Source organism: Microcaecilia unicolor, chromosome 5, assembly GCF_901765095.1.
Source record: "Microcaecilia unicolor chromosome 5, aMicUni1.1, whole genome shotgun sequence".
In the NCBI taxonomy this organism is placed as follows: Eukaryota; Metazoa; Chordata; class Amphibia; order Gymnophiona; family Siphonopidae; genus Microcaecilia; species Microcaecilia unicolor.
This window is the reverse complement of record NC_044035.1, coordinates 354679514-354693013: the sequence shown is the minus strand read 5'-3', so window position 1 is coordinate 354693013 and position 13500 is coordinate 354679514. Positions and strand designations below refer to the sequence as shown.

Sequence of the window (13500 nt, the reverse complement as noted above, 5' to 3'; positions counted from 1 at the left end):
CAACGCACTTAAATAAATTAAATAACAAACGTTTATATTATTCATAAATAATGATTGAAATTAAATATTAATGTACGGCACGGATCTGTTTGATAAAAGGAGACGGCCTCTCAGAGACTGTAAGGCGTTAACCCCAGTGCTATACAATAGCATTAATGGGCTGACCAGGAGGTCAGAGAAAATTCGCAGGGGTTTTAATTTCTGGGTGTTCTTTTATCCCAGGGCTTCAGCCAATGCAGGACCCAAATAGAAAAATAAAGATCAACTAGAAGGGGAGTTGATAACGCTGGAACAGCAGGGGTCAGGCTACTTTTCAGGCAATTCCAGCTGTGAAGATGTAGAGGAAAAACCCACGAGCTCCCTCTCCAACACAGCCAGAGCCTTACACCACTCAGGATAGTTATTTGGCATTTCACATTATTTTGTGTCTGCAAACTGATTTTGGAAAAAGAATTTTAAGAAGTGTAAAGCTGTCCTGAAAAGCTTAAACCTTTTTCCTGCCAGCAGGGTTCCAGCTGTGAGGATGGTCCTATGGCTGAACATCCAGATGTGCAGCCGGACACAGTCCTGCAGTTCCCAATAATACAAAACTACATATTAAAAATGACCTAAAGCCCTGGGATTGTGCCCCACGAAATCTAAAATCCCTGAAAGGAATTCTGCATCTCGGATAACTTCCTGAGTAGCAGAATTGAAACACCAATTGTTATCTTCTACTCTGGAATGGCGAAAGCCATATTGAGCCTGCAAATAGGTGGGGAAATGTGGGATACAAATGCAATAAATAAATAAATAAATAAAAATTAAAAAAACATGGCCCAGGGGGGGTGGGGGGAGTCTGGCACGTCATCAAATCTTTTAATGTGTTTTAAAACAAACAAACTGGAGGTGTGCTAGAATCACACTACAGGATTGGTTGTAAGTTAGAGGGTCTCCACAGGAGAGCTCAGGCCTCAATGTTTAGGCAGTACACAGGTACAGCCTACAGGCACTTTGATATAATCCACCTCAAAGGTGAAGGCTCCAGAGAGATGGGTACAGGGTTTGCGACGCAGGACCATCATGGTCTGTTCCACAGGCACCGAATTCAGAGCAGGGGTCTCCTTGCCAGTTCTCACATCGATGCAGCCAGAGCACAGGCACTCAGCAAATGCCAGCTTCCGTGGGTACCGATTCTCATCCACATTGATCCTAAAAGGGAAAGACGAGCAGAGCTGAAGTCGGAATAATAAATTCCCCCCAAATCTGCACAGTTTTTCAACCTGGTTCTACTACTACTATTTAACATTTCTATAGTGCTACAAGGCATACGCAGCGCTGTACACCATACACAAGAAAGACAGTCCCTGCTCAAAGAGCTTATAATCTAGATAAGACAGGTAAACAGACAGAACAATTAGGGAATAAATGGGTGAGGACCAATACTTCCAAAACCTTACAAAAAATAATCTAGATTTAATAACTTAGTCTCAGCAAGAAGATCAATATTTTCTGGTATATACTATTTGCATATCAGTGTGACTGTTTACATTTCAGGACTCACAAAGAAATATTTATACCTTGGAGCATCGGCCTATTGCACAAAGTTTTAATACAAGTATGCGTGGGATAAACATAAAGGAATCCTGTGCAGAAGGAAGGGATCCTCAGGAGCTTAGCCTAGAATGGGTGGCAGAGCTGGTGGTTGGGAGGCGGGGCTAGTCCTGGGCAGACTTATACGGTCTGTGTTGGGGCTGGTGGTTGGGAGGCGGGAATAGTGCTGGGCAGACTTATACGGTCTGTGCCAGAGCCAGTGGTGGGAGGCAGGGCTGGTGGCTGGGAGGCAGGGATAGTGCTGGGCAGACTTATACGGTCTGTGCCATGAAGAGGACAGGTACAAATCAAAGTAGGGTATACACAAAAAGTAGCACATATGAATTTATCTTCTATGGGCAGACTGGATGGACCGTGCAGGTCTTTTGCTGCCGTCATCTACTATGTTAGGTACACCATAGGAGCTACTATTATTAGAAAGAGCAAACATCATTCATGATGACAATAATGCAACAAGATTGAGAAAGCTCAAAGCCGATACCATTTGAACTCAACATGAAATAAATACTTGCCTCTCAGAAGTCAAAGCTCACAAACCTACACAAACCACCTCCAGCTAACGAGACAAACACCAAAGCCGATACAAGTTATCAACTGAATATTCCAGGCCAGTTAGATACTAGGAAGTCGGTAGTCCGGCATCCTACCTACATTACGAGGACTCTGCCCTTCGCCGCAGGCTGGATCACCATCTTAACAGTAAAACGACAATCTGAGCCCCAGTACTTGGGGGTTCTGGATTACATTCTAGCCCAGTGGTATTCACAGTGGTTCTTCTCATGGGCTGCAAATGGGTCAGATTCTTGGGATACCTCTGATGAATATGCATGACATAGATTAATGCCTATTCATTAGAAAGGCCCTCAAGGACTGTCAGTGAACACACCACAGTTCTAGCCAGTCTGGTTCATTTCATGCATATTAATTGTGGCTAATCTAGAAATCAGACGGGGGGGGAGGGGGGACTCAAGGACCAACTTGAGAAACACTGATCTTCTCTAGGTTCCCCGAACATCATCCTTCCTGGCATTTAACTCCAGCTCTAAGCATTCTGGGGCCTGTAGTTCTGTTTGCCTCTCTGCGTCCTCACAGTAACAGATACTATACAAGTAAGTTGCTAGGCATCCATTCAAAGTGCTAATGCCGATCACACATTTTGAAATAGAAATTTTAATCGTGCGCATCAGAGATACTTTGAAAAGGGAAAATTTGTGAATGACAAATACATCAAATAATATACCTACTGGTATCAAACAACATCTAGAAGAAATGAAAACCAAAGGACCATGGCCCCATGTGCTCTACCCTATTGCACTCCGCCCTGGGTGTCCTCTTACCGGTATCTCCAGGGAGAGATGGAGCGCTCGTGGTGGTCAGCTCTGGAAGGGCTTCGGAGCTGCAGATCCGGACAGCCGTGAGCCTGGTGTCTCTTTCGCCTCCTCCGTCTGTCCTGTGTCTGGAGGGTCTCCAGATGCTCCACCAGGGTGACTGAGCTGTACTTCTCCCACCTCAGGTTCTTCCCTACAAAATGCTGCAGGATGTCTCTTGAGCCCTCCTGCAGCTCTTCCTGGCTAAAGCATAACTGATGGTGGGCTCCTCCCGGCCGCTCCTTCTTCTGGGCTTCACAGAACCCCAGGTAAGAGAAAACCAATGCACAGAGCAGCCACTAATGAAAAGGAAACAAGAAAGGGGCAGTTAGGGACATCAAAAGCGGTCTGAGGGATGCGGGGGGAACAATTTCAGCAGTCCACTCCATCCTAGGCAGGGCTGGGTTTGGAACCCAGGAGATCCTGCCTTCTAGAGCCCCCACAAACTCCTCGCCTGCGTCCACGTTTAACACCTCCGATCATTCCTGCAGGAACCTTACCGTGCTGGGAGACGCCATGAACCGCAGGAAGCTTGGGGGCTGCTGCTGCTCCTTAGACATTGGTGAGATGCTTCGCTTTCTGTCCTCGATCTCAGGCACTGAGCTGCTTCTTCAGCCCTGCTGAACTTTATTCTGCTTCCGATCGCACCTTCAGTCTTATATACGGCTCTGACCCGCCCCGGAAAATCCAGGTTTAGCAGGAGGAAGCTTTTTACCTTTATTTCTCACTTCCTTGTGCTCTCCCTGCTGCATCTTCCTTGCACACTAACAGCCATGCACTGCAGCCTTCTGCTTCCCACAGTGGGAATCCCACTGCCTGGCAGGGCAAAACAAGCAGCAGCCCCCTCCCCCCCCAGCCCCAGCAGGACAGTGGCCACAGCAGGTGCACTGCAGCACCCCCTAATGGATCCCTGACAGATTGCAGAATCCTAGATCAGAACAGGAATTTCTTTCAAATCATTTCAGCCTTTGCAGGAGCTGTGTGAAAAATGCCAGAGGAAAGGGGATCATGTAATGCCTTCCAGAGATTTCCATCACTTGGCCTGCTCTGTTCTGAATCGTCCCTCACTTAGCACATCACTACCTGCCACAGAGCCACGGATTCACTGCCACTGGCCACCTAGCTGGAATTTCTAGTTTTCAGTCATGGGCAGAAACAATATATATTCGATTACTGTTAGGACCAATCCAAATATTCAAATGTAAAGGGTATCTTCAGACCATCAGAGGTGGTACACCGCTATCAACTTTTCATGCGATAGTAATTCCCACCTTTCTTGTCATCGGTCATGGTAAAGAATACCTTTCAAACAGTTTTCTACTCAAATTTTTATTTGGCTTTTTAAAATATATATATATATATATATCTACGTGAATGATAACGTAATATTTATGGTCAGAAAAAATTCTGTACTTATTTTCAAATGGGTTATTTGAACAGCCTTTAAATCTTGTGAGGCTAGATTTCGGGGCTGCATATCGACACGTCACATGTTTCGCACAGCTTTATCAAAATCTGCCCCTTTATGTCTCAAAAATGAATACTGAGTTTCTAGTTTTTAACCAGTAAGCACCAGATAATTCGGCTGATGTATCTGAGCGTCCACTTCAAGGCGTCTCAGAGGTTTCCTGGCCTAGGTGTGAATAAATTAAGGATGGAGACTTATTTTTAGGCACAGTAACAATTCAGTTTGTGTGTGTGTGTGTTGGGGGTGGGGGTGGGATAAGAGCAGAAGCGGAGCCGGGTTGACGGCGAGGGGGGAGCGAAGGCAGCGCGAGAGCTGACTTCCACCGGCGCCGGCACACATTTTCAATGCAAAACAAAAAAATAGGAGCTGGCAGAACTCCATTTGGGGGTTGGGGGGAGTGGCTGCTCCCCTGGGGACCCACCTAGCTAGGCCACTGGATAAGAGGAAGTCTTACAGTGGCAGTATTGCAGGCAAGTGACTCTATTCATTTAAATTTTGCTCACATCTTTTTCAGTAGTAACTCAAGGTGAGTTACATTCAGGTACTCTGGATATTTCTCTGTCCCAGGAGGGCTCACAATCTAAGTTTGTACCTGAGGCAATGGAGGGTTAAGTGACTTGCCCAAGATCACAAGGAGCATTTGAACTGGCCACCTTGGTGCTCTAACCACTAGACCACTCCTGCACCCCAAAGAATCTTGTTACTCTTTGGGGTTCTACATGGAATGTTGCTACACTTTGAAATTCTAAATGGAATCTTGTTATTCTTTAGAATTCTAGAATCTTTACTTATTTAGATTTTGCTCACACCTTTTTCAGTAGTAGCTCAAGGTGAGTTACATTCAGGTACACTGGATATTTCTCTGTCCCAGGAGGGCTCACAATCTAAGTTTGTACCTCAGGCAATGGAGGGTTAAGTGACTTGCCCAAGATCACAAGGAGCAGCAGTGGGATTTGAACTGACCACCTCTGGATTGCAAGATCAGTGCTCTAACCACTAGGCTACTCCTCCACTAGCAACATTCTGTCTAGAATCTCAAATAGCATCTCAGATAGTTCCAACATTCCATGTAGAATCTTGAGTAGTAGCAACATTCCATATATTTATTTAGATTTTGCTCACACCTTTTTCAGTAGTAGCTCAAGTTAAGTGACTTGCCCAAGATCACAAGGAGCAGCTGGTGGGATTTGAACTGCCCACCTCTGGATTGCAAGACCAGTGCTCTAACCACTAGGCTGCTCCTCCACTCTGTCTGAAAAGTGTCTTTTGGTCAGTCCTGGCTTCTTTGCTGGAGGTCTGGAATAACCTCCCATTACAGACAGTGGGAACCAGTATTGTTGTGACAGAACAGATATGCTGCTTGGGCAGACATACAGGACTGGTGCCAGCAGGGCACAGTACAGTAGAGTCTCGATTAGCCGATGTAAACGGGTCCGGCCCATTGCGGAGAAGTGAAAAGTCGGATAATAATGAAAGCAATGTTACTTAAAAAATGTTTACTAATGTAACCCTGTAGGTTAGAATATGTTTTTAAATAAAAAAAAGTTCCTGGTCAACAAGATTGGGTCGGAGTGGCCTGAGTCAGCAGGCCAGTGACACGGCTGCAGCTGAAAATAGCAGGAAGGTCCAGTGGTGGCAACTTTCAACCATGGCAGTGTCACTGCCGGTCCTGCCTCCTGACCCACACCACCCAGAACCGATCCTTTTGACCAGGTATTTTTATTTAAAAACATATTCTAACCTTCAGGGTTACACTAAACTAGTCAGCAACGAAGGTCTACTACTACTACTACTATTTAGCATTTCTATAGCGCTACAAATACACAGCGCTGCACAAACATAGAAGAAAGACAGTCCCTGCTCAAAGAGCTTACAATCTAATAGACAAAAAATAAATAAAGTAAGCAAATCAAATCAATTAATGTGAACGGGAAGGAAGAGAGGAGGGTAGGTGGAGGCGAGTTGTTACAAGTGGTTACGAGTCAAAAGCAATGTTAAAGAGGTGGGCTTTCAGTCTAGATTTAAAGGTGGCCAAGGATGGGGCAAGACGTAGGGGCTCAGGAAGTTTATTCCAGGCGTAGGGTGCAGTGAGACAGAAGACTGTACTGTATTGCAAAAAAACACCTTCAGGCCCATGGAGAGGGGCAGACAAGGAATTCTAATTTAGTGAGAGCAAAGGTCATGAGATAATTGGACAGAACCAGGACCAGTAGAGCCACTGGAGATGTAGGTGGCACAAAGAACAATAATTTAATCAGTTTAGGTAGCTGTAAAGATTATTACAAAGCCTGGTGGGAAGTGGGTGGGGGAGGAGAAGCTGAGTTTTGGATTAAATATTGGAACTTCTAGTCTTATCTATCCATAGAGAACCAACCAGGAAGACAATGAAAACTGAGGTGGAGAAGGATTGATATCCTACAGCTTCTACAACTGGTAGCTGGGCTGGAATAACTAGGAAAACTGGATTGGCCAGTTGGCCCTTTTCTGTCAGACACCACCCTCCTGATACTGGCAGAATTAACTACAAATCCCACAATGCACTGTAACTGAAATCAGCAAACAAGGAAAACAAAGTGACAAATGTACAAATACAAAATGTTCCTCCAAGAATCAGACGTGGATTAAGCCTGGACACATGGACGGTTAAGGAGAGGTGAACAGAAACCAAAGGATGAGAGATTGATAATTGCAGCTCGGGACAGCGCAGATCAGGTGGTTCACAGCGAGCACAGAAAACTGGGAAAACAGACTTCTGTAGATTCGGTAAGAAAAAGCTGGCCACAAAGATCTGATGAGAGAAGCTTTATAGAGGGTGACCAAAACCGAAACTGCAGCTGAAATTTGCCACTTGATTTCGGTGAAAGCCGAAGCCAAAACTGAAACTGGCAGCTAGGACCTAGTCTGGCCTGCCCCCTGCACGGCACAAGCCACCACTCCCTCCCCCTTCCCCCCCAATACACAGAATGAGTTCCCTCCCTCCAGACGCACACAATGAGCCCCCTCCCCCCCAGACCTATCATCCATCCCCAGGGCCCCTGAGAGACTAGGCCGGGCCCGAGGCAAGGCCGACCCGCCTCTGCCCCCTCCCCCCGCTGCCCCACCTCCGCTGACGCCCCCCCTTCGCTCCCCCCGCCACTGCAGTCCGCGGTCTCACATGCCTGCCTCCACGGCTCCGGGCCCCCTTCATTCAAAGTGGCAGTCACAGATCGCTTCTCTTCTGGCCTTCCCTCCCTTTGTCCCACCCTCATCTGATGTAACTTCTGGCTTCCGCAAGGGCGGGACACAGGGAGGGAAGGCCAGAAGAGAAGCGATCTGTGACTGCCACTTTGAATGCAGGGGACCCGGAACCGAGGAGGCAGGCAGGTGAGACCAGGAACTGCAGCGCCGGCGGCCTGACTCTGGCGCTGGGCCCCCTTGGAGGCCTGGGGAATTTTGCCCCCCTGCCCCCCCCCCTCAGTGGCCCTGTCCATCCCCGGAGACTATAACCTGCACAGAGTGGCGGGTGTGGTTCTGGCCAACTTTTTGAGCAGATTGGATGAACCATGCGGGTTTTTATCTGAGTGCAGAAAGAGATCTTCAAGTACCCAGCAATGCAAAATGTGACAGATTCAGAAGCGATCCCATTGTATTGGGTTCTGAAGACTCGATTGAAAGGAATTTTAAAGCACAACTGGATAGGTTGCCTACAGTGGAGGGCTCTGGGTGGTACAGAAACTGTCATTTCTAGGACAACATGGCTCAGGGATACAGACTGTCACCTATAGGACTGGAGGGCTCTGGGTAGGCATGGAGGCCATCACTTCTAGGACAACATGGTTCAGGGATACAGACTGTCACCTATAGAACTGGAGGGCTCTGGGTGGGTACAGAAACTTTCACTTCTAGGACAACATGGCTCAGGGATACAGACTGTCACCTATAGGACTGGAGGGCTCTGGGTGGGCATGGAGACCGTCACTTCTAGGACAACATGGCTCAGGAATACAGAGCCTGTCATCTATAGGAATGTAGGGCTCTGGGTGTACATGGAGACCGTCACTTCTAGGACAGGTATCACCTATAGAACTGGAGGGCTCTGGGTGGGTACAGAAACTGTCACTTCTAAGACAACATAGCTCAGGGTTACAGATTGTCACCTATAGAACTGGAGGGCTCTGTGTGGGCATGGAGACTGTCATTTCTAGGACAATATGACTCAGGGATACAGACTGTCACGTATAGAACTGAAGGGCTCTGGGTGGGCATGGAGACCGTCACTTCTAGGACAACTTGACATTTCATCCTTTAGATTGTACGCTCTTCTGAGCAGGGACCGTCCTTAGTTATTAATTTGTACAGCGCTGCGTAACCCTAGTAGCGCTCTAGAAATGTTAAGTAGTAGTAGTAGTAGTAACATGGCTCAGGAATACAGATCCTGTCATCTATAGGAATGTAGGGCTCTGGGTGTACATGGAGACCGTCACTTCTAGGACAGGTGTCACCTATAGAACTGGAGGGCTCTGGGTGGGTACAGAAACTGTCACTCCTAAGACAACATAGCTCAGGGATACAGATTGTTACCTGTATAGGACTGGAGGGCTCTGGGTAGACATGGAGACCATCACTTCTAGGACAACATGGCTCAGGGATACAGATTGTCGTCTATAGGACTGGAGGGCTCTGGGTGAGCATGGAGACCGTCACTTCTCAGAGAACATGGCTCAGGAATACAGAGCCTGTCATCAATAGGAATGGAGGGCTCTGGGGGTCATGGAGATTGTCACTTCTAGAATAGAATGTCACCTATAGGACTGAAGGGTTCTGGGTGGACATGGAGACCGTCACTTCTAGGACAACATAGTTCAGGGATACAGACTGTCACCTATAGAACTGGAGGGCTCTGGGTGGATACAGAAACTGTCACTTCTAGGACAACATGACTCAGGGATACAGACTGTCACCTATAGAACTGGAGGGCTCTGGGTGGGCATGGAGACCATCACTTCTCAGACAACATGGCTCAGGAATACAGAGCCTGTCATCTATAGGAATGGAGGGCTCTGGGTGGACATGGAAACCGTCACTTCTAGGACAGTCACCTATAGGACTGGCGGGCTCTGGGTAAGCATGGAGACCGTCACTTCTAGGACAACATGGCTCAGGAATACAGAGCCTGTCATCTATAGGAATGGAGGGTTCTGGGGGGTCATGGAGATCGTCACTTCTAGGACAACATGGTTCTGGGATACAGACTGTCACCTATAGAACTGGAGGGCTCTGGGTGGGTACAGAAACTGTCACTTCTAGGACAACATGACTCAGGGATACAGACTGTCAACTATAGAACTGGAGGGCTCTGGGTGGGCATGGAGACCGTCACTTCTAGGACAACATGGCTCAGGGATACAGACTGTCACCTATAGGACTGGATGGCTCTGGGTGAGCATGGAGACCATCTGTTCTTGGATGACATGCCTCAGGGATACAGAGCCTGACTGGCGGGCTTAGCACTGGGGATGGGCACAGGGATATAAAACCTGTTATCGGCATTCCACAATGAAACTCTTTGGCACCATGCAGTTAATTTGAGAGGGTAAGATCATAGTTCTAGGTTCATTACTAACAGGGAATGTGCAAAACTAACCCATATGGAAATGTTTCCTCCATGGTGTGTACATTAAACACTAGGATTGGCCAAAATTGTCCCCCAGACCATGCCACACTTGGGAAGCTCTGCACTGTGACCAGCGACCTCCTCCGCCTCACTTGTTTGAGCAGAAATGTGTGAATGACATGAGGAAGGACCTAGCGAAACTAGAGGAATGGACCGATATTTGGCAACTAAGGTTTAATCCCAAAAAATGCAGGGTCATGCACTTGGGTCGCAAAAATCCGAGGGAACAGTACAGTATAGGGGGTGTAGTGCTTCAGTGTGCGAAGGAAGAGCGGGACTTGGGGGTGATTGTGTCTGTCGATCTTAAAGCTTTCAAACAGGTAGAAAAAGCGACGGCCAAAGCCAGAAGGATGCTTGGATGCGTAAAGAGAGGCATGACCAGAAGGAAAAAGGAGGTGATAAGTGTTGTTTAAATCTCTGGTGAGGCCTCATTTGGAGTACTGCGTGCAGTTCTGGAGACTGCACCTATGGAAAGATATAAACAGGATGGAGTCAGACCAGAGGGTGGCTACGAAATTAGTAAGTGGTCTTGAATGCAAAAAATTATAAGGACAGGCTTATGAACCTCAACATGTATTCGCTGGAAGAGAGGAGGGAGAGAGGAGACCAGGGCCGGCCCAACCCGGTAAGAGGGGTAAGCACCGCAGGGGGGCACCTTCCTTCAAGTGCGCCGCTTGCGCTGCTGCCTGCCCAGAGCGGAGTCGCCCACCCGGCCTCCTTCCGAGTTCCAGGGTCCGCCCTCCTTCCCTCACAGTTCCAGGGTCCCTCTCTCCAAATTTTAAAAGCCATCTTCTTACCTCGCCGGGGTTACGGCGGCAGCAGCACGCAGTGAAAAGCATGTAGGCTTCGCGCTTCAGCCTTCCCTTCTCCGTCTCTCAGCTCTGGTCCCGCCCTTGTGGAAACAGTAAATGAGGGCGGGACCAGAGCTGAGAGACGGAGAAGAAAAGGCTGAAGCGCCGAGCCTGCACGCTTTTCACTGCATGCTGCTGCCGCTGTAACCCCGATGAGGTAAGACGATGGCTTTTAAAATTCTGAGAGAGGGACCCTGGAACTCGGAGGGAGGGAGACCCTGGATTTCAGAGGACCCTGGAACTCGGAGGGAGGGAGGACCCTGGAACTCGGGAGACCCGGGAACTCGGAGGGAGGGAGGGGAGAGAGAGGAGAGGGGGGAGGGGAGATGGAGGGAGGGGGGAATGCACCACCTGCAATCGATGGACAGGAGGGGGTGGGGGGGTTAGAAGACAATGGACATAGGAGGGGGGAGGTAGACACAATGTTTTTTTGTTGTGCTGCTCACTCTGTCTGCTGTTCTTCAACTTGTACTTCACCTTTTAAGGCACTTCTTAAGGCACTGGGCTGAAAAAGGGGGCAGGGAGGGAGAAGAGAGAAAAGAAGATGCTAGACGGGGGGGGGGGGGGGGGGGGGGGGGAACTGATAGTCTGAAGGGGGGCACCAGAGACCCTAGGACCGGCCCTGGAGGAGACATGATAGAAACATTTAAATATCTCAAGGGCATTTATGTACAGGAAGAGAGCCTTTTTCAAATGAAGGAGAGCTCTGGAATGAGGGGGCATACGACAAAGTTAAGAGGGAATAAGCTTAGGAGTAATCTAAGAAAGTATTATTTCACAGAAAGGGTGGTGGAGGCGTGGAATGGCCTCCTGGTGGAGGTGGTGGAGTCGAGGACTGTTCCAGAATTTAAAAAGGCATGGGATAAGCATGTGGGATCGCTTAGGAACAGGAAGAATTAGGGGTTACAGAGGATGGGCAGACTGGACGGGTCACATGGCCTTTACCTGCTGTCATTGTTTCTATGTTTCTAATTATTGGTAACAGTAGTTGGGCATCTTTACACTGCAGAGGTGCCCTTGCACTAAGGATTTCTAGACTGAGATCTGTGATTTGTCTCGTAAGGTCCCTTGCTCTGTTCAGTTCATTTATAGTTCTTTTGGAAGTACAAAGAATTCTCTTACCATTTTTTCCATTTTAGGGAAGGGAGAGGAAAAATGTGAGGAAACGCAGAGCCTTAGCTAGAAGACCGGAAATTTTGCCATCAGGTTGACGACTGCGAAGGTTGAGCAAACAGTAACAACCCTCTGCTTCCACTGCACAGAGAATGACCTCCAGAGGAGCTCAACAGAAAGGAAAGAAATGCAAATGTACTGTCTTCCTCCAGCAATTATAAAAACAAATACAGCATATTACACATAGCTGCTGCTGAGACACAGACATAACTTCCCCAGGCATTACACATTCCTGCTGAAAAAACCAGCACCTACGTCATTTGTGTATACACCAACTCAGGTGATGAAAGAGGCACTTGAGTGAAGAGCAGTTCACAGAGAGAAAAAGAAAAAGGGCTGGGGATGTAGATACTGTCCTTCCCTTTCATGTCTCAACTTCTCCAATCAACGAAGGCAGGTCCTTCTGTTCCTGATAGAATTTAATTATTTCTTTGCCATTTACTCACACCTTTTTCAGTAGTAGCTCAAGGTGAGTTACATTCAGGTACTCTGGATATTTCTCTGTCCCAGGAGGGCTCACAATCTAAGTTTGTACCTGAGGCAATGGAGGGTTAAGTGACTTGCCCAAGATCACAAGGAGCAGCAGTGGGATTTGAACCAGCCACCTCTGGATGCTAGGCCACACCTCCACCAAAGACCAAAGCTACCCCTCAGATCCTCTGTGCTTATTCCAGGCTTTACCTTTCTCTCCTTCAGTTAAAAATTCTTCATTTTTCATTAACCCCCTCATCCCGTGGGCGGGAATAATGTGGGATATAAATGCCATAAATAAAATCCCATTTTACCTCATTATGGGGTAATAACAAATTACAAAAATGGGGTATATATATTCCACTATAGCTGTATCACCTGTCATACACACTCCATTAACAACTATAAATGTGTCAAAACTTCTTTATTATTTATATCAAATGTGTCAACAAGTTTTGACACAGAGTTGTTAAACAGATTATGGGGTAATGGGATTTGATATGCCACCTTTCTGTGGTATTTTCTCTGTTGCTGGTGAGCTCACAATCTGGGGGCCTGCATTGCCCTCCCTCCCCACACCCAGTTTCATCAGATGGAAATAGCCACATTTTACCCGATGTCCACCAATAGTAACCGAAAGAAGTCAGGTTGGAATTGGTTGATAAAGTTTACCAAAAGTTGGCTGTTTCCATGGGATGAAGCGGGGTGTTCTGGTTGTAGTGTGTGGGGAGGAGGGAGGAGGAACAGTGGAGTTAGTTTTGTGCTTGGATTTTTAATATCATTATTTTGGATTATTTTTTTTGCCTCTACATCTTCATGTGTATATGTGGAATTGGAAAGAGTAACGGCTAATGTCTGTATATGTGGATTTTTTTTTTGTTTTGTTACATTTGTACCCTGCGCTTCCCCACTCATGGCAGGCTC

The 13500-nt window shown here is 47.4% G+C and overlaps 1 protein-coding gene across 1 annotated transcript; it reads right to left on the bottom strand.

Moving 5' to 3' along the window:
* Positions 1-826: 826 nt before the first annotated feature.
* Positions 827-3526, bottom strand: IL17C (interleukin 17C). The gene is made up of 3 exons (XM_030202744.1): positions 3461-3526; positions 2931-3259; positions 827-1191 (listed from the first exon to the last, which is right to left on the bottom strand). The coding sequence occupies exons 1-3, from the start codon at positions 3518-3520 to the stop codon at positions 954-956; spliced, it is 627 nt and encodes a 208-aa protein (XP_030058604.1). The 5' UTR covers positions 3521-3526; the 3' UTR covers positions 827-953.
* Positions 3527-13500: the final 9974 nt, after the last annotated feature.